The sequence below is a fragment of the Tribolium madens genome, unplaced genomic scaffold (genome assembly GCF_015345945.1).
Source record: "Tribolium madens isolate multiple individuals breed KSU strain unplaced genomic scaffold, Tmad_KSU_1.1 Scaffold_91;HRSCAF=231;Tcas5.2_LG7, whole genome shotgun sequence".
Taxonomy (NCBI): domain Eukaryota; kingdom Metazoa; phylum Arthropoda; class Insecta; order Coleoptera; family Tenebrionidae; genus Tribolium; species Tribolium madens.
In genome coordinates, this window is record NW_025401063.1 from 2,276,987 (window position 1) to 2,299,383 (window position 22,397).

Below are 22,397 nucleotides of genomic sequence, written 5' to 3' on the forward strand. Positions count from 1 at the left end.
AACAATACTGATTAATTTTTGAAAAAAAAAAAAACAAAATTAAAAAAAAAATTTTTTCGAATTTAACTAATGCAAAATTGTAAAAGAAAGCTGAAAAAATTGTTTTTCTCATATTGGCGAATATTAGACGATGTTTAGAAACCATATGCACAATTGTTGCTCTTTTCTTTAAACCAATGTTAGAGGTGAAAAAAAATATTTTCCAAAAAATCATAAGAGGATCTTATAAAGTATTTATTCCAGTTTTTGATCAAAGACAAGAGGATCCTTTTTCATTTAAAGTCAGATATCTCAGCGACAAATTAACGTAAAGAGAATATGAAAAAAGCATATTAAAGGTGAACAAACATGCTATCCGGTTTATGCATTGTCTTAACTAAAAAAAATTCTCCACGTTCGTGGACCAAAAACAGAAACATACAAATTTAGATTATTTTTTTCGCTATTACTTAGAATTGCGTGATAACCGTTGCACAGAAAAAATATTTGCCAAAAGACCTCAAAACTAGAAACTCAAAGCTTCAAAATGTTTTTTTTTTAATCTAGATACGACCATTTTTCGATGAGTTACAGCTTTTCAAAAAGCACCAAAAAATTTAGGAAATTTTTTTTTCCTTTAATTTTTTGGAGTAGTGTAGTTTATTACACAAGTAAAGAAAAGTTGTTCATTATCTGTGAGTGATGTGCTACGCACGCGTTTCAGAAAGAATGACGAGCATAAATAATGACAACTTTTCTCCACGTGTATAATACAATGTTTTCTCTTCCTAAATGTTTTTAAAATAAAAATTTGATGTTCCAATTTAGTTGCTGATTTCTTAATTTGACATTAATTGTCATGAAATGAAAATCAATCAAAACGATGAAAATTCGATAATAAACGGTCGTAAATTATACTGAAATTATTTTATTGTAAAAGTAAAGAATAATGGATTCAGTTTAACACAAATGTAATTATTAAGTAATATTTCTTCCATTTCTTGTGAAACAATAGTAATTATTTTTTTATGTTTAACGTTACATATCTTTTTAATTATTGATTATAAACACCTAAAAGTAAGTAATTTTAGAAAGACAATTTAATAATCTTTTAAATGCAAAAACAATAAATAGGGTGTTCCATTCAAATGTTTGAATTTATTGAATTTTTAACAAACGCCTTTATTTTTTTTATCTGCAATTGCAACACACTAAAAAAATGTTACAACCCTATAGCTTGTATCTTCTTCTTTGTGGTAGTTAAAAAATATTTCTAGATTAGTTTTTGTGTAATACATTTTTAAAAAGTGCATGTTTTCGTCAAAAAACTAAGCAAAAACGACCTATAAAAGTTTAACTTTAAAACATTGTCATAAAAATCTACATCCAAACATATAGTGTTTTATTTAAAAAGTTTGTATTATTATTTTTGAGACACGCTCTATAGTTGAAAATAATTTTAGGCGATGGACTAGATTAGTATCCATCAATGTCTTATATAATCTTCTTTTAATTTTACCATTTAAAGGTCAATAATAGACTTTTTTTAAATTTTTGGTAAGTATAACAAATAAAATGAAACCAACCTTTTTTTTTGATAACGCTAAACTGTTTAAAAGTTTATAGAACTGAGTGTCTTAATTAACATTTGCAAAATTGCTCTTTTTTATCTCAAACTCTATTATAATTTCGATATTGAGAAGAGGATTAAGCAATTCCAGCTTTACATTTTGCTAGAAGTGGAAGTTGAGCTCGCGACGTGTAAAAAAGCAGTTGGTTTGTCTTATCTAATCGATTCATCTGTTAATCCAGCAAAAACTTGAGATTATTGGAGATAGATTGTTTGGATTCATTACTTTGAATCTAATCATTATTTTAATCAGAGTAATCCATTGGAAACAGTCGTTACAGCTGAAAAATTAATTGGGGAATTTATCACGTAGACGGGAGGTTTTTATTTTGTTGGGAATTAATTGGAATTTTTCAGCACAAAATTCAGAAATAAAATATTCGGTGCTAGTTACTTAGGCACACCTGACGGTGATAATTCTCCTGTAATGCTTTTCCAATAAAAATGGTAATAATAAATAGAGCAATTATTTCAGAACACGCAAACTTTGTATTTTTTCAGCGTTTTGTAGCATCATCTTGAAACTTTTGTTACGAGTTTCAGGTGTGTTAACGTGTCTTGTTAAAAATATAAAATCTGCCGCAGTGGTTAAATAATAAATCAGACGAGTCGTAAAAGAGGGAATTCTAGTTTCAGTTTCAGGCGAAGAAATTATTGAAATGGTAATCAGCGGTGCTGTAAACAGTTCGATGGTAAATTTGCTTTGTATCAAATTGGTTTTAATTTATTCAACTAGGGGAATTATAGCAAGCATTGTTATGTTAATTTTGATTTGTGATTTGGTTAAGTGAAGCAAAGTTTACGTCTGATGCATAATTTATTGAGCGGTTTTCGAAAATATGAGAAATATCAGAGTTTTATCGACACTTTCTAAATTAGGAGATGGACGGTTTATATTTTATTCAAGCATTTCTTTCAAAAATCGGAATAAATTATGCAATAAAACTAAATGTACTTCTATTGTCGCTGGTAATATTTAAACAGTTTTTATTTTTATAACACGGCGAAATGCCAAGCTTTCAAAATTCTTGATGGTGGCCATTCCAGTGTGACTGTTAAAAAGATAAAAGCCCGAGTTGGCACAACATAAACGGATTTTTACGCGATGTTAAAAAAACATTTTTACTACGGTTTAATAATCATAAAAGAATAACTCATTATTACACCGTGTGGAGGAATAACACTCGTAATTTATCGTCGACTATTTTGACACGACAAAATCTATTCAATCGATTTGTATGAAATATTTTACCAAATACATTCAGATACCTGCTGCTGTCATAAACATGTAAATCTATCCGGATACATAAAAATGATATTATGTCGAAAACAACCAGATATGGGTGAAAAAATGGCTGAAAAAAGTGCTAAATAAGTTTTAGTTGGGAGAATTTTTTCTAGTTCAATAAGCATTTCGGTTTATTGCCTCTAAACCGCAAACCTGCAACTTAAGTACCAATGAACATCGAGATCTTTATAAAAGTTTGATGTCTAATAAAATTATGACGATGTGCAATTTAGCTTTATTGTTCCGTTTTCCGGCAAACGGGTCACATTTTTTTACACTTCAGCAAAAAATTTTTTAGAAAACAGTCTCTTTTTAGTAATAAATAGTTTGCGCTCTGTTGAAATTGTGAATACATTTACTTTTTTTTTGTACTAGTTACAGAGAAGGATAAATCTTATCACAATTTCAATAAAGCGTAACAAGGTTTTTGATATTTTATTATAAACTGATTTTTAATAATTTTCATAGCAAGAAATTTTTATATTTTGACCGATAATAATTTTGTTTGGCTTTACATTGCCATGTAAAACTTTAACAAAAAAATTTAGGAGGTACAAACTCCTGAAACTGTGGATAATTTTACTAAAATAAATCTAATCACAATTTTAACAGAGCGTGACTAAATATTGCTTTTATTATAAAGTAGTTTTTTTAGTTTAAAATTTAAACAAAAATGTTATGTTGCTCTCTGTTAGAATTGTGAACAATTTATTATTTTTGGTAATCATTAGGGGAGTAAAAAAATCTAATCATAATTTCAACAAGGCGTAACTAGAGATTGCTTTGAGACTAATTTTGAGCAGTATACCTAGTAAAGAATTTTTCAATTTTGAGTAATTTTACAACTTTTTCAGGGTTTTATAAAGAGAAGTATAAATCTAATCACAATTTCAGCAAAACGCCTTCAGACAAATTTGTACTCTCAAGGTTTTTGTTATTATAAGTTGATTTTTTAGTATATCTTTAGTGATTTTTTTATACCCTATTATTTTACAAATACTGTGGAATTCAAATTTTTCTTGAGATTGAAACGGTTTGAGTCCATTTTTTCATTGTTAATAGTATAAACAACTGATGATTTTTTTAGTGAAAAGAAATAAATTCTAAAAATCGGCAAAAATGGGTGATTTAGGACTTCTAAACTACTCAGAATTGTTATTTTACTTTTGCAAAAGTCAAAGAAAGTAGTCCAAAATACGGGTTCAAACCTACATTTTATTAAATATACTATTACACCCTGATTCAAAAAAGTCTGTTTATTGTTCATAATTTTGCGATAATTTATGTTTAAATCTAAAAAATTTAAAAGATTTTAAGGCAAAAAATCTATTGTATTCAAAATTAATCAAAGCTTTACAGCTTTTATTCAGCGTTTAAAATTCATACACTTTAAAAAATTATTTCTACCAATTACAATACACAGAGTGCGCCAGAACTCGCGCCCCAGAGGAAAATGCCATGTAAGGTAAGATACCAGGAACATGGAAAAAATGTTTAAAAAATTCTATCTATAAAAATTTCGAAGTTATGAGAGTTTAAATTTTGCTCTTTGACTCTATACAGGGTGTTCCGTTTTTATTGTTACAAATTTAAACAAGTGATAGGATATTCAATTCTAAGACAAAAGTTTCCTATAAACATGTATCGAAAAATGCTTGGTAAGGGAGCTACACCCCCTGAAAGGGGGCTAATCGGTTTTTGCAAATATTTCAGAAACTATTTAAGATAAAATTACAAAATTTGGTACAACTGATAACCTTTATACACCTAAACGAATTCAAACATCAAATGTCGAAATTTCTAATCAGGGGCGTTCGAAACTGGTGGGGTTTAGGGTAAAAAAATATCCTATCTATTTTGGCTTTAGTTTCTTTAGTTATGCATTGACCAAAATGGTGGTCACTTTGAACAACTCCTTTAGATTTAGGCAAGTTTATTTAATTAATGTTATTATTGTTACTGTAATGTAATGTTAATTAGTTGAGGTTGATTAAAAAAAAATAATTTCTTGCTTTTATTATTCTGTAAATTCTGATTTATTTGAATGTTGTATTGGTGTGTAACATAAATTTTAAATTAATTTCATTCAAAAACAATAAGTCGTATCGACACAAGAGAGACTTTTCTGTGATAAACTATCCAACTTAAGATTTTGTTGCTGAAAGTACCAAGAAACTAAAACCAAAATAAGTAGGGTATTTTTTTACCTTAAACTCCCCCAGTTTCGTACGCCCCTGATTAAAAATTTCGACATTTGATGTTTGAATTCGTTTAGGTGTATAAAGGTTATCATCTGTACCAAATTTTGTAATTTTATCTTAAATGGTTTCTGAAATATTAGCAAAAACATATTAGCCCACTTCCAGGGGGTGTAGCTCCCTTACCAAGCATTTTTCGATACATGTTTATAGAATACTTTTGTCTTAGAATTGAATATCCTATCACCTGTTTAAATTTGTAACAATAAAAACGGAACACCCTGTATATCTCTGTTGGAAAAATAATTTTCCAAGTTTTTTTTACTACAGGCTATTAGAACAGGAAACAAGGAAGCTGTATTCTAAATTGTAACTCTGTTCAATGTTATTTGTGGCTTTTATTGGCAAAATTTTGGTACCTTTACTAAATAATTGTAAAAAAATATATACAAGATTATCAGTTTCATTAAATTGACACAAAAAAATGTTAAATGTCAAAAAATAAATGTCAAACTTTTTTGATAGAATTTTTTAAACATTTGTTCCATGTTCCTGGTATCTTATCTTACTTGAAATTTTTCTATGGGGCGCGAGTTCTGGCGCATCCTGTATATCTACTATGATGTTGACTATACTCGTAACATTTTTTTCCTACCAAACATAACTCCAACAAAAATATTGACAAATAACATTGAAATTATGTATAATTTGACAACTTTTTTGTAATTATTTAAAGAGTAGCATAAATCTAAACACAATTTCAATCGTGCGGAACTAAGAATTGCTTTGGGACAACAAAGTAACTTCAAGGTTTTTGTTATTATTTCATTATTATTGTTATTTTGTATAAAATTTATATTGAAGGGCTACTTTTTCGTTTTAATGAAAAAGAAAGAGAAAAATTATTGCAATTAATAGTGCGAATATCTTGGCTACAAGTAATTTTATTTAAACGTTAATTGTTGATCAGTGTCGGGTGTGCTGCCACCAAAATTTAGTATTTTGTACTTGACACCTTGTTAAATTATAATTATCACTTTACGACCCATTTAATTGTTTATTAACAAGTATAATAGAGTCATTAGTACTTGTAACATTGTGATTGATACATGTTTGCCTGCAAATAAACCCCACAACAATGTAATCTTTTCTTGAAAATTGAATTTTGATTTAAAGCTCGTAAAAATAGTCTACGATAATTCACTTTAGTATTTTATTTCATTTCTAAGTTTTCAAAAGCTTTATCTTAGTAGATTTGTAACAAAATGGCAAACACAATTAGATTTATTGAATTATTTCGATTTTTCTCAAGTCGAGACAGTTGGAATTTGTGTAAAACACTGTAAATGCTCTCTGGAGCCCTCGAATGCAGATATAATCTTCTCAATTGCGGTATTCGATGCGAGCAAACACCAGTCATTGTTAAAATGCACACTGGGATTGCAATATAAACGAGAATATGAGAAATGTTTCACTCTTCATTTCGCTTATCGAGGACGACCTAATCAACTGTTGCTTGTGGCGTTTTCGGACATTTCGATTAGCACAGAGTCAAGAAATCAGAAAAGTGGTTAATATTCCACTAGGAATATGTTTGTTTTATATCTTATTGCGCATAACTCTAGGCTAGGTAATGGGAATGGACCGCCGTGGCGCACGCTACAGGTGTTCCATCCAATATCAAGCACTTTCACGGGGATGCTCCCGTGATGAATGGCGTGTGATAAAAATACAGACTCTAATTTTATTACAGCTCTTTCAGGGGTTTATTTTTGTCGCAAGGATTTGCCAATGATCGGTGCCAAAAAAATGAACGGAAACTGAATATTTCATTGTGAAAAACACAAACACGCATCAAGTGTTTGTGTTCAATTTTACTGCATGTCTATCGGAAATTAGTGCAATTAAAATTTAAACCGAAATAATAATAAAAGCAACGAGAATTTTAAAACAAACTGTGTTTGTTATTGTTGACATTGTTCGAATTGTGCAATTAAATAAATTGTTTGCAAAAATAACGTCTGATACAATAAAATGATACGCGGATTTACTGCTGTAACAGGAAAATAATAAAATTTCACACTGGGGACCAGTCAGTACACATCTGATGTATTTTATAACTTCATATTGTGCACGTCTGCAAAGTTTTGAACTAAATATGCAATAAATTGCTCACAAGCCAACAGGAGGGCAGGAATGACTTCATTTAGCCCCGCTTCAAAGTTGCTTAAATTGTTTGTAATTAATTCTAATTAAAGAGGTAGTTTTTTTTTCATATCAGAATTGACGCAGAATTATTTGGAATTACAGTTTTTTTTTTGGATTTTGTGAATGATTACTTGCTTATTCCAAGTAATTTATTTCTGCTTACGTCTGTTATAGTGCCAATTTATTTTTTTAAATTACATTGAATATGCACTTAGAATTCTCGGAATTAGATTGGAATTACGGAAATTGGAATAATAGTTTAGAATTACTAGAATTCTCAAAAAGTGGAATCACATTATTTGATTGGAATTACTGTAATTTTCGTGAAATTTTTGATATCGAAATTAGTTAGCAAGGTGTGGGATTTTCAGTTTTTTTTCATTTGCCATTATTTACTTCTGTTTTTAATCAAAATGGCAGTTTTTTTTATTTCTAAACTGACGCAAAATTATTCGGAATTATTAGAATTTATAGATTATGTGAAATTACTGGAAATTTTTGGGAATTACGTACAATTATGGATGATTACTTGCACATTTCAAGTAAGCATTATGTAAAAGTGACACTATTATTCTTTTAAATTAAATTGTTTATAGGTTAGATTTTCATAAAATTTTTGATTTTTTACTTTTCAAAATTACATTGAAATATTTAGAATTCTCGGAATTAGAATGGAATTAGGGAAATTAATTTGGAATAATAGGTATCAGTTGAAAATTATTGGAAAATGAAAAGAGTGGAATCACAGTGTTTTATTAGAATTACTGAAATTTTCATAAAATTTTTAAAATTGTAATTAGTTGTGCAAGCTGTCGGCTTTTTGGTTTTTTCCTCATTTGACTTTATTTAGCCCTGTTTCAAAGTTGCTTAAACAGTTTGTAATTAAAGTGGCAGATTTTCTTTAACTGAAGCAGAATTATTTGGAATTATTGGAATGATCTATCGATTATATGGAATGACTGGAAATTTTCGGTAATTTCGTAGAATTTTGGATATTTACTTGCACATCCCAAGTAATTTATTACTGTTTATATGTCTGTTATATTGTCAATTTCATAAATTAGTGTTGCCAATCGTAACATTATGCAAAAGTAGCACTATTATTTTTGGAAAATTGATAAATTTTGGCATAATGTATTTGAAAATCAAGATAAATTAAAATGTTTGTGAGTCAGAATTTGGTAAAATCTTTGGTAATTCATTCAAAATTACATTGAATTACTTAGAATTCTCGCAATTAGATTGGAATTACGGATATTAATTGGAATAATAGGTATCAGTTTAAAATTATTGGAATCTGAAAAAAGTGGAATTACAGTGTTTTATTCCAATTACTAAAATTTTCGTAAAAATTTTAAAATTGTAAGCTGTCAGCATTTTGGTTTTTTCCTCATTTGATTTTATTTAGCCCTGTTTTAAAGTTGCTTAAACGGTTTGTAATTAAAGTGGCAGTTTATTGTTTATTTCGAAACTGGCGCAGAATTATTTGGAATTATCGGAATTATCGATATAGATTTTTGAAATTACTAGAATTTTTTGTGAATTACGTGGAATTATGAATGACCACTTGCACACTTCAAGTAATTTATTACTGCTTATGTCTGCTATATTGTCATGATTGATGAGGCAGTGTTGCCAATCGTATCATTATATAAAAGTGGCACTAGTATTTTTCGTAAAATTGCAAATTGTGGCATGAGGTATTAAAATCAGGACAAATTAAAATGTTTGTAGCATAGAATTAGGTAAAAATTTTGGTAATTGATTTTTCAAAATTACATTGAATTACTTAGAATTCTCGGAATTAGATTGAAATTAAGGAAATTAATTTGGAATAATAGGAATTAGTTTAAAATTCAAAAAGTGGAATTAGGTGTTTTATGAGAATTACGTATTAAAATTTGGTAAAATTTTTGAAATTGTAATGAGTTATGTAAGCTGTCAGCTTTGACTTTATTTAGCTCTGTTTCAAAGTTTATTTAAACGGGTTGTAATTAAAGTGGCAGTTTTTTATTTTAAAATGCAGAATTATTTGGAATTATTGGAATTATCTATATAGATTATTGAAATTACTAGAATTTCTCGTGAATTATATCTCTTATATTGTCAGTGTGAGAAATCAGTGTTGCCAATTGTAGGTAAATTTTGGCATAAAGTATTTGAAAATTAAGACAAATTAAAATGTGTGTGCTAGAATTTCGTAAAATTTTTGATAATTTACTTTTAAAAATTACGTTGAATTATTTAGAATTCTTGGAATTGGATTGGAATTACGAAAATAAATTCAGAATAATAGGAATTCCTGAAATTTGAAACAAGTGGATGGAATTAATTGTTTTATTAGATTATTGGAATTTTGTGAAATTTTTGAAATTGGATCAGTTGTGCAAGCTGTCGAGTCTTCGTTTTTTTCGTGCGAAAAGTCATAAAAGTGAAATCAGAGTCGTCGGCGTAAAAAATTATCCTTAGCAGCCGGATCCGGGCAAACATTCAGTGTAAAATCAATCCTTGCAATAAAAGCAAATATAAAATCTCGATTGTTCAAAGTTGGGTGAAACCGGAGTTGGAAGTTGGGGAAACTTTTCACTGAAATGGCATTCACAAAGAACACATCTTTTGCAATGGCTGACTGATTAACATCGTTGTTTTGTTCTCTCATTAGTCTCCGGAGTAATCTGGATGCTAAGTTTTGGAATTATGGGCCAGGAGGGCTCCGGTCCCTGGCCACTCGCAGCTCAGCCACTTTACCCAAACGCCTCTGGGGAGATTTACTCCCGCATTATCTTAAACTTTAATCAGTCATTTGTGCTTTTAATTTAAGACTTGTTTGCGCGTCTCTCGACATTTTTTAAATCTTATGCACGTCTTTATGACACATAAAATGAAAAAAAAACGCGAAATGAAAAATAAAACAGTGTGGAGTGTTGATTTAAGGCAGATAACAATTTATTTTTGCCATTTTTCTCAGATAAAAATTGAGAATATTTTCTTTAATACTTCCGGATGTCGATTTAACTCCACGAATAAGACTTCTCAAACACAAACTGAGCCAACGAAAATTTCGTTTTGTTAACTTGTGACTCATAACTTGGTGAAGTTTGCGACACGAAAGCAAATATTTTCTCGAACATGTTGTGTTTTTCTTGCATTTGTCTAGGAGTAGTTGATCGAATCATTTACACCGAGAGAGTTTTCAAAATAAAACGAAACAAATAGTGATTGTTTCCGGCAGAGTGTATGTGAACCTTGGCAATAAATTAACAATTCTCGAATGATTTAACCGTCCGGTTATAAATTTCTGTTGAAAACAGCTCTGCGATAAAGCAGGGCTCTTAATATATCAAACCCCAAGATTGCATCCCCCGATCCCGGCCAAATTTTTAAAGAAATCCGATACAACGAGTTTCCCGTTTTGAGGAAATTAAAAGTGCAAATGGAACGGCTAATGCAGCGCTAAATTATGTAAACTTATCAAGCGAATTTATAACTTAGAGTTAATTCCGCTGCCTCATAGACTATAACGTTGTGAAATACTAATTTTCCTTAAAAGCGAGAGGAATAATTTAAAGTTTATCCTGCGGAAATGTCGGCCACCTATAAAATTACAAAATGAAAAATTACACTCACATATTCCGGATAATGTTCTTTCTTAAAGACTTTTAGCAGCTGCGATATAAATGGCCGGGAAAATTGTGCAATTTAAATTCCTTTGTAAGTCGCGTGTGTTCACGACGTGACGAGACACACATTGTCACTGATTTCAAACAAATCGAATGGTATTTGACTTGCCACCATTTAAAAAATATTTTTGTTTGCTGTAGGCCACCCAAGAGGATTAAATTTGTGTTTATTTATTCGAAATTGGGTAAATTGGTGACTCGCAACACAACTCATCACTTTTTTGCTAAATGGTAAATATTTACAATTCGGAGTGAAATGTTTTGATCCCATTGCAGGGGCTGACTTTCACCTTGACTGAATTTTTTATTGAGGACCAACAATTAAAATTTCTGTTTATAAGCATTTTTCTGAGTCTGTAGGACGGTTAGAAGTGGTTCAATCTTAACAAATTAAAAAAAAGTGAGATAAATACGTGTGGTATCTTAGAAAAATCAGGAAATTCAATTTTACGATAAAAAAGCTCACATGCTTTTATATTTTGATGTTTTCATTGAACAGGATCTTAATTCGCTGCACCACCACGCCCCCGGTCAGTGTTTCTGCTCATTTATGTACAAATTTTGGTGGATGCGACGGGATAGTGGACGTAGTATTTTTACTTATAGAACAAAATAAATTTGAAAACTTTAGTTTGGTTATAAAGGCAGCTTTTTTCTACTTTTAAGTTTTTTTTAACTATCGGATTCAAATGTTTTGTAGAAATTATGGGAGATCGCGGCATAGCCACTCGCGCCCCGTGTAGAATTTATTTGATTTGCAAATATTTTGTCGAAATTAATATTGAATTAATAAAAAATTAGACAGTCTTCAATCACAAAATCGCAATTAAAAAATATTTGATTCATTTTGATAAATCAGGTGATATACAGGCTGTGTCAAGAACTGGAAAAAATGCGGCATAGCCGCTTTCCCCCTTGTAGAATTCACACTATTTGATTTGCAAATATTTTGTCGAGATTACTATTGAATTAATAAAAAATTAGACAATGTTTAATCACAAAATCGCAATTAAAAAATATTTGATTCATTTTGATAAATCAGGTGATATACAGGGTGTGGTAGAACTCGCGCTTTGGAGTAAAATTTTAAGTAATATAGGATACCAGGAACATGGAAAAAATGCGGCATAGCCGCTTACCCCCCGTGTAAAATTCATATTTGATTTGCAAATATTTTGTCGAAATTAATATTAAATTAATAAAAAATTTGTCAGTCTTCAATCTTTAGTTTTCGATCACAAAATTACAATTAAAAAATATTTGATTCATTTTGATAAATCAGGTGATATACAGGCTGTGTCAGGAACATGGAAAAAATGCGGCAAAGCCGCTTTCCCCCTTGTAGAATTCACACTATTTGATTTGCAAATATTTTGTTGAGATTACTATTGAATTAATAAAAAATTAGACAGTCTTCAATCACAAAATCGCAATTAAAAAATATTTGATTCATTTCGATAAATCAGGTGATATACAGGGTGTGTCAGGAATATGGAAAAAATGCGGCATAGCCGCTCACCCCCCGTGTAAAATTCATATTCAATTTGCAAATATTTTGTCGAAATTAACATTAAATTAGTAAAAAATTAGACAGTCTTCAATCTTTAGTTTTCAATCACAAAATTACAATTAAATCATATTTGATTAATTTTGATAAATCAGGTGATATACAGGGTGTGTCAGGAACATGGAAAAAATGCGGCATAGCCGTTCGCCCTCTTGTAAAATTCACACTATTTGATTTGCAAATATTTTGTCGAGATTACTATTGAATTAATAAAAAATTAGACAGTCTTTAATCACCAAATCACAATTAAAAAATATTTGATTCATTTCGATAAATCAGGTGATATACAGTGTGTGGTAGAACTCGCGCTTTGGAGTAAAATTTTAAGTAATATAGGATACCAGGAATATGGAAAAAATGCGGCATAGCCGCTTGCCCCCCGTGTAGATTTCACACTATTTGATTTGCAAATATTTTGTCGAAATTGAAATTGAATTAATAAAAAATTGGACAGTCTTCAATCTTTAGTCTTTAATCACAAAATCGCAATTAAAAAATATTTGATTCATTTCAATAAATCAGATGATGTAGAGATGTGTCAGAACTTGCGCTTCAGAGTAAAATTTTAAGTAATATGGGATATCAGGAACATGGAAAAAATGTTAAAAATTTTTTATCTGTCAATAAATTTGGACATTTGACATTTTTTATGTATATTTAATAATACTCATAATCTTGTATATGTTTTTTTATAATTCTTTAGTAAAGGTACAAAAGTTTTGCCATTAAAAGCCACAAATAATAATAAACAGAGTTACAATTTAGGATGCAGCTTTCTTGTTTATTCTTCTAATAGCCTGTAGCAAAAAAAACTTGGAAAATTATTTTTCTAACAGAAATAAATAGTTAAAGTGCAAAATTTAAACTCTCATAACTTTCAAATTTTTATAAATAGATTTTGTTTCACATTTTGTCTGTTTCTGGTATTTTTTTTAAAACTGTAATAGAAATTCAAAAAATACAACGAAGAGTACAAAATTGTTTCATTTCTATTAATATCTAAGAATTTTTAATTAGCAAATTCTGAAAAGACCATTAAAAGATTTGTTGAAAGAGTAAACAAAGTGATACTGTTAATGTAATATGTCGAAAAGCAGTGCTGGAAACCTAGTCATAAACACACACCGGAAATCACTTCTGTTTGTAGAGACTGCACAGATTTTACGACATTGTTGATTGTTGACACGTCATTTCGTGACATACATTACCAATGATAGTGGTCGTTGTTCCGGTTGCTGTAAAGAAATTAAATTCAGGTGCGATCATTGTTATGGTCGAAAAATGTCAAAGTTCTGGAATAGCAGTTTCGAAAATTAATTGAGCAAACTTGAGCCGAATATTGGGCGGTCGTAAATTCAGTTCCGGGTGCAGTATTTACCGTCGCGTTGAAATAATGCACTAGAAATGAGATTCCGGAGTGTAGCGTTCCACAATTAATAATTAAGTAGTTATAAAGTAGGAGAAGAACGACCGGATTGTCATAATCATAAATCTCGCGTCCCTGGTCGACTTTACACCTTTGCCATTAAAGCCGGATATTAAATCAACGCCATCAATGGCCTTTATGTCTCTACATTCTTTCATTTACGACTACCATATCGCTTCTTTCTTGCAATAATTGCACGGTTTTACAGCCCGTGATTTGCATAAACATTGTTTTTCTTTTTTAGTGAGAAATGAAAAATGAAAAGTTTGCATTACATATGGGTATCACATTCGACTTGCTTACATAACTGAATAAAACATCACTCGAACGTTTCAGTAAAGTCCTGTTTTTCATGCTCGACTGTTTTTCCCGAAGAATTTATTTTCAATAATTCGACGGCTGAAGATTAAAACCCTCTCGAAAGAACATCAGATATTTGCTTTTAAAGCAAATACAATTAAGGAATTCCGAATCAGAAGCATTTGAGATTAAATTCTTTGAAGGTTTTTTCTCCGTTTTCACTTTATTATTAAACAATTTGTTTTCGTTGTGAAGTCGCTTGGTCTCTCATTTAAAACGCCTAAATAGAAAAGTTTAGAACTAGTCTCTGGAGTTGGCAGCATTGACGGATAGCCCCAGGGAGACACTCGTCTCGACTACTCGAGATTTTGGCAGTGCAAACTATCAACACAGCGATTGTGCGAAAATTGGGACCATTCGTTTTCTTTTAAATGGTTTGTTGTGTTGGAAACATCTGCCAAAAAAAAAAAAAATAAGAATTACCTCCGAAGACGTCGCACCGCAGGGTGAAGGAAGCGCCCTCGGGGAAGGGCCCCACGACGGACTCCAACTGCGCCCCCGACTCGTTGGTGATGACGATTTTTTGCGGTGGTACTGAAACAAACGACTGCGAATTAATTATTTTTCTCGCTTGTAAATCACAGAGATGTGCAGTGGTAATTTTCGTGCCGTTTTGAATAAAGATCTAGGGAATAATTGAGAGTTATGACCGAATTGCGTGTTCCTCTCTCTGACATAATGAGGCTAAAGCATTTTTACAAGATGCGTGATCGCAACATTGAGTGAAAACTGCCTTGATTATTGCACTTGCATGTCGATCATCACAAAAATCCACTAGTTTGTCCGATTTAATTGAAATTTAATCTCATTACGCAAGCAAATAACTTCCCGAATAAACAGAATTAAAATCATTTGCTGTACAATAACGGCGAGTAGGAAATGGCAAAGTCGGTGTGCACAGCACTTAACAACCGAACACATTAATTTCCCTTCAGCTACGATCTATAAATGCGCTTGAAAGTCTATCTTATTTCGGCGAAATTGCACTTTATTGTTCAGCCGAGGAATAAAAACATAATGTCAGGTGTACGGCATAAATGATTAGTTTTAAATGCGACACGAAATCACGAACGCGCTCAGGGCCGTAACCAGGTTTTTATTTCGGGGGGGTTTCTTGTTGGTCCATGAAAATGAAATGAAAGAAGACGGATTAAAAAGCAAAAATCTCTAAGTACACGTTTTTATTTTAAATTGAAATAAGAGATCCTAATTAAACAAAAAAATACAAATTAACTCACAAAAGTAACAAAAATAAAATAAATTTTAAATACTATTTATTGTTACAAATTTAAACAGGAGATGAATATTCATTTTTAAAACAAATTTTTTTTATGAACATATATCGAAAAATGCTACTCAAGGGGTGCGTCTTTTAATAGTTTTTTTTTTAATATTTCCGTAATCATTTTAGAAAAAAAATTCAAAATTTGCTCCAGATGATAACTTTTAACCTAAACAAGTACAAAAATAAAATGTTGAAATTTTTAATTAGGTGCTCCCTAAACTAGATGTAAAAATTTACTCTGGCTATTTTGCCTGTGGTTTCTTGCCACTTTCAGCAACAAAATTTCATAGTTTTTCATAAAAAAAGGTCTTTTGTGTTTTTCCGATACAATTTACGGATCTTTAGTAAAAATCGGTTTAAAAATTTATGTTACAGACCATAAACAGCATAAAAATTAAAAATTAAATTTGTTTTACCGTTTAGGATGCCCCTGATTAAAAATTTTGTTATTTGGCATTTGTTTAAGTGAACCAAATTTTGTAATTTTATCTATTCTGAAATATTAGGAAAAACCCTTTAAAAAACGTACCTTTTTTAGGGGGGTGTAGCTCCTTTTCATAGCATTTTTCAAAACACTTTTATCTTAAAATTAAATATGCTATTAACTATTTAAATTTGTACCTAACAATAAAAATGAAACACTGTATAATTAACACATGAAAAATTTATTCACAAAAATTTAAAATTAACACATTAAAATAACAAAAAAACTAAATTTTTAACACTTATAACACTATACAGGGTGCGCCAGAACTCGCGCCCCAGAGAAAAATGTCATATAAGGTAAGATACCAGCAACATGGAAAAAATGTGTTAAAAAAAAATTTATCTATAAAAATTTCGAAGTTATGAGGGTTTAAAGTTTGCTTTTTGACTTTATTTATTTCTGTTGGAAAAATAATTTTACAAGTTTTTTTGCTATAGGCTATTAAAAGAGGTAGCAAAGAAGCTGTATCCTAAATTGTAACTCTGTTTAATGTTATTTGTGGCTTTTATTGGCAAAATTTTTGTGCCTTTACTAAATAATTGTAAAAAAACATATACAAGATCATCAGTATCATTAAATAGACATAAAAAAATGTCAAATGTCAAAAAATAAATGTCAAAATTTTTTGACAGATAGAATTTTTTAAACATTTTTTTCATGTTCCTGGTATCTTACCTTACTTGAAAATTTTCTCTGGGGCGCGAGTTCTGGCGCACCCTGTATAACAAAGTGCTCAGCATTTCTGGGGGGGTTTGAACCCCCTAATCTTCCCCCTTGGGTACGGCCCTGAACGCGCTTAGAAGCAATACTTGGTATTGTTTCTGTTGTCACCAAAAACATTTTTAAGCCCATAATTCGGATCCGGGCTTAAAATTCTGAATATTTCACCGTTTCAGGAAAAGCTATTGTCTAAAGCTTTTCCGGCTGCTGAATTATAAAAGACCAGAGGTCATCGTAAACTTGCAGAATACTTAGCCTCTGTGTCACATCTCTCCACCCCCGTTAAACCTTCCCTTTGTTTATAAAACAGCCAAACGAGATTTATAACAAAATAGCAAAATAAAAACTACAAGATTTTTATTTAACACTTGCTTTCGTGATGTTTGAGGGTATCGATTTATGGTAAAGCTGCAAAGCCGGGGCGCTAGTGCAATTAATACCCAGCAAATACACAGAAACTAGATAAATATGCACACGAGCTTTGTTATCAGGCTGAAAGCATCGCGTTCTCTTGACCAGGGCTTAGGGGGGCACGTGACAAGTGGGCGCCGTCACAACTACCATAAAACTATCCAAAAATGGTTAAAATTTCAAAATTTATCTACAAACTGGAGACTTTGGCCCAAATCAACAGAAGGAATTGCCTTTCTGGCAAAAAACTATAGTATGGACGAAACAAGATACAAAATTGCTCGATTTTTTGGACCTAAAAAAAGTAGTACGGCGCTTAGAGCGTTTTACCGTCTCAGTTTCAAATCGTTTTAAATTAATTTAAAGTCAACTAGTGTACTAATTGCTTGGAAAAAAATGCAAAAATGTTTTACATTTTTAATAAGCTGTGAAAAACGAACGACTAAATTTTTCATGTAAGAAAAAAATATTTAAAATTCAAAATCTGTGCTCTGTTTCATGTTTTTCAAAATGCTGCGAATACGGTTGAAGACACAAGAAAAATTTAAGAAAGAAAGTTGCAGAGAATAAAATTTTCTAGTAAAAAGTCCGCCAGCTTCTAGGTTCGACCCCGGGTAAAGTAAACTATTTTTTTCTGTATTTTACCAAAAATTGAAATAAATCATAAAAAAACTAGATTCTTATTAGGCCCATTAAAGCAGCATTTGCTCATTAGGGTAAATCCGGAAAAAATAGGCCAACGGGTAAGATAGACTTTGGAACTTTTAGAAGAGTTTTATTCTAGGGCTCTAAATTAGTTTTTTTTTTAAATTTAATTTTGTTAATTTTCACATTGAACTTTAACGATTTTTTTTAAATTAAAACATGAAATTGCAAGATGTGTACTTCGTTTCTATCTTTGATTTGATGCATTTTTTGACGAAAATTTTGTATATTTTTTAATTTGATGTTATTTTCAAGCCTATTTATCAACAAAAAAACACTTTTTGAATTAAATTCAATAAGATTTAAATTCAACCAGTGTACAAATTGCTTAAAAAATGCAAAAATGTTGAGTTTTACATTTTTAATAAGCTGTAAAAAACGAAGGACTAAATTTTTCACGAGAAATATGAGAAAAAAATATTTAAAATTCAAAATCTGTGCTCTGTTTCATGTTTTTCAAAATGCTGCGAATGCGGTTGAAGATACAAGAAAAATGTAAGAAAAAAAGTTGTAGAGAATAAAATTTTCTTGTAAAAAGTCCCATACCTTTATGGTTTAGGCCTCAAAGACGTTCAAAGCCGCTCATGCGACCGATTCGTTTCATTTTTACTGGTGATTCAGTGCCAGAAGAACACTTTAAAGCAATTTAAACCTAAACCGTTGAAGATAGAAATATGGTCTAGCAGACTTTTTTGTAGCAAATTTTATTCTCTACAATTTTGTTTCTTACACTTTTTTTCGCAGCGTTCTCAAAAATTGAGCGGAAAATGATAATTGTTTTTTTTAAAAACGTTTTTCGTTATTTTTGAGAACGCTAATAAAGATACAAAAAAGTGTAGAGAAGTTGTAGAGAATTAAATTTCCTACAAAAAAGTCCACGAGACCATATCTCTATCTTCAATCGTTTAGGTTCAAATTCATTTTTTGTCTCTTGACCACCGGTAAAAATGACACGTATTCGTCACTTGATCGTCTTTGAACGTCTTTAGGACTCAAACCATTGATAACTCGCCGAGTTTTTTCTTGAAAATTTTATTCTCTACAACTTTCTTTTTTATATTTTTCTTGTACCTTAACCGTATTCGCAGCATTTTCAAAAATATGAGACGGGGCAAATTGCTAAATGTTTAAAATTTGTTTAAATGTAATTTTCAATAATATTTTTGCATTACTTTCATCTCTTATTATTGAGAATTTAATGCCCTATCTGTCTACATTTTTTTTATTTGCGTTTTGCTCACCGTTATGTAAAAATAGCCATTTTTTTGTTTCATTGCTCTTAAAACTTAAACTGGAAAGGCCCGTTTCATAATAAATTACAATCTAATATTATTATTAGATTTGTAGCTTGTAACTTTTAGAATGTGGTTTCATATAAAGAAAATACAAAAGTACAAATTACATCTTGTAAAACTGAAAATACAAATAGATTTTAACATATTACAAGTATTTCTGTTTCATAATTTTTAGCAAATAATAATAATGACATAGATTTACCTAAATTTTACAAGTACTATTGTGCAAGTCTCTACATACCTGTAGCTGAAAGTATTAGTTTCTTTAAAGACAATTTCATTGTGTAAAGCAGTGCAAAATTTGGCGGCACCAAGAAAAAGGTAAGTTTAAAAGTTGTTTATTTACCTATAATACACTGTCTAAAATATTTTATAAAAATAATCTTGAATGTAAAATAAAATAATATGTACTATAAAAACAACAGTACGTTTATTACAAGTTAATAATAAGAATACTTTTTTTGAACTTGCTGTTTTTTGATAATTTCATTCATATTTGGTCGTAAAAATGACAATATATCGTCTTCGACATTTAACAGTCTCGATATTTTTTTCGTTTTTATGTGGGTTAATACAGAAAATCCCACTTCACACAAATAAGATGTAGATCATGGGATAATCGACATCTAATGTTAATCCAAAATAAATTAACTGATGCTTCCGAATAATAGAAAGCGAAATTAGTTCTTCCTCTTCATTCAAAGTTAATTCAAATACAGAGTAATCGATTTTGCATAAAGCAAAATCTCCTGAATAAAATATCTTTATTTTCGTATATTTTTCTTAAAATACTCAATTTTGTTTTCATCCCTTTTCCCTATCTTCAAAGCAAAAGTCAAAACGTCGATTGACAACACAACACAATCTGAGTGAAAGTTGGTCATTCATAGCTTTCCAATTTTTTAGGACTTGTAATTTTTGCTAGTAAAATTCTACTAATACAATTAATATCACTCTTTATTTTATGAAACAGAAATTATTAGTGCCTGTAACTTGTAGCTTGTACATTTGTATGTAAAAAAAATATAGCCAGTCCAAGCATTTTTCATTGATTGCTGTTTTATTATTCCAAACTTCGTTCGATACAAACCGCGTCATAAAATATGAGTGTCACTCGCTACAAGCACATTCTACACACTAGAAACTTTTCTTATTGCTTTTCGATTTGCTAAATAGTTAATAAGTCCTACGCTTAGAACTTCATTGTATTGACTGAAAGTTTTAAAAATTCAAACTGGTTTGGAATTTCGAAAACATAAACAAAACTTGTTGAAAGTTGGGAAACGGCCGTTTAGCTTGTGATTTAATGAAAAGTTCGGCATTTGCCAAGCAGGTAGACATGCGAGTTGATCGCTCTCTCCAACTTTAATATTCTTATAGGAATGAATATTAAGTTTTGTGCAACCGCCGTTTCCAACTTTTCGACAAAGGTAGGGAAACAAATATTTACGTAGCCTGGGGTGAGGAGAGACTCGTACCCTTTCATATGATTTAATTAACGTTAGTTGTCGGTGTAAAATTTTATTAATAAACGACGTACAGCTGTCTCCCGATAAAAGTGCAACTCCGGGATATCATATAAATTAAGTTTCGCGTTTACGAGTGCGAAGATACGTTGCAATTAAAATGTTAATGTCAAGCATAAAAGTGCAATTTATGCAGAGTCCTGATAAATATGTATTTCAATTAGAAAAATGAATATGGAATAAATGTATGTATATCCGGTTGAAATATAGAGGAAATGGAGATGACCCGAAGCGTCAAACTGATTTTTCATAGTCGGACAGCATCACGACATGAATTTCCATATACCCACGCATCGCTAGATTGCAGTGCGGGCTCAAACCACACTTGGCGGTTCGTTAGCCAATTAAATTGCTTTCAATCGTACCAGAGCTGTCAACCGACGTTTTATTCGACTGCTAATTACCAAGAACCAAGCGAGGACCGGAAATACACCGACGGATATTTAAATTGGGTCGCTGCTGCCACGACAAGATTCCTGCAGAGGTGCAAATTGCAACAGGAACTATTTAAACCACCAACTTCGCACACGGTTTATTATTGTATTATTTTGTAATTTCAACATTTAAAGAAGTCGTTTTGTCACTTTCCTCAACTTTTTGCTTTCATTTTGGATGTAATTTCGAAAACTGATAGGAACTTTCAAGACCAAAATAGTGGCTTTCATACTTCACGGTTTTGGGATGCTAAATCTTAAAACTGTCTTACTTTTTATTGGGTTTTAAGAACAACACAATAAAAGTTCTGTATGTTTTTTCAAGTGAGAAAAGCTCTTTTGCTTTTTTGCACTTCCCTTACTTATAATTTGTTCTTATGCTCTTTCTCTTTTTTATTATGCTTTGCGCTCTCATTTTTCTCACTTATGCGCCTGCCATCTTTTATTATTTATTTGAATTTGAATTAGAGAAAAAATTCTGACTTTACCGGGGATGGAACTCGAACCGGGACCTTATGCCGCTACACCACCACGCCGCCGGCAGTTTCAATGTTTTAATTCAATATATTCTTAGACTTACACAAATTTTTTCCAAAAATTTGTTTTTTTAAATTTTTTAAAATTTTTGGAACCCTCATGAGTGCAAATGGTTCAATTTTAAAATTCATTATTTTTTCGATTTTGGACGAAATTTTGGCCGATTTTCTCCAACAACTTTGGAATTATTGACGCTTTCCGTTGGAAAGCAAATTTCATTTTTCTGGTTCAGTGTTGCCAGGTGTGGTGAAATTTCCAAAGATCTGATGATTTTAACGAAATTTTGCGAAAAATTGTGTTTCTAGCTGAAAAAGTATTTTCCAACCTGTCTTGTAAAATCTTGTAAAAAAACAAACAGAACTATTTTTAACCGATTTAGTGGTTTTTCGACTTTTCTGAAAAAACCTGACGAAATAATCAAGTTTCTGGTTGAAAACGTAGAAAATGCACGAAAAACCGTTTTTTTCATTTCCAAAAAATCACCAGATGTTAGAATTTTTTTCACCAAATCACCATACTAACATTAAAAACAATCCAGAAATTCAACAAATTGGATCAAAAACGTCGTTATTTTTGCCCTTTTCAAGTGTTTAAGCACGTTTTTGAGATGAAAAATTCTAAAAATTTTGTTGAAGCTGGCAAAAAAATTACAAATAAAATC

At 30.6% G+C, this 22,397-nt stretch overlaps 1 protein-coding gene across 1 annotated transcript in view; it reads right to left on the reverse strand.

The window, feature by feature from the left end:
- Window positions 1-22,397, reverse strand: part of LOC123010717 (hemicentin-1) — a 264,155-nt gene that overhangs the window by 38,938 nt on the left and 202,820 nt on the right. Inside the window, exon 4 of the mRNA XM_044407799.1 lies at window positions 14,760-14,870. Within this exon, the coding sequence (XP_044263734.1) occupies window positions 14,760-14,870 (111 nt within the window). The remainder of the gene's footprint in view (window positions 1-14,759; window positions 14,871-22,397) is intronic.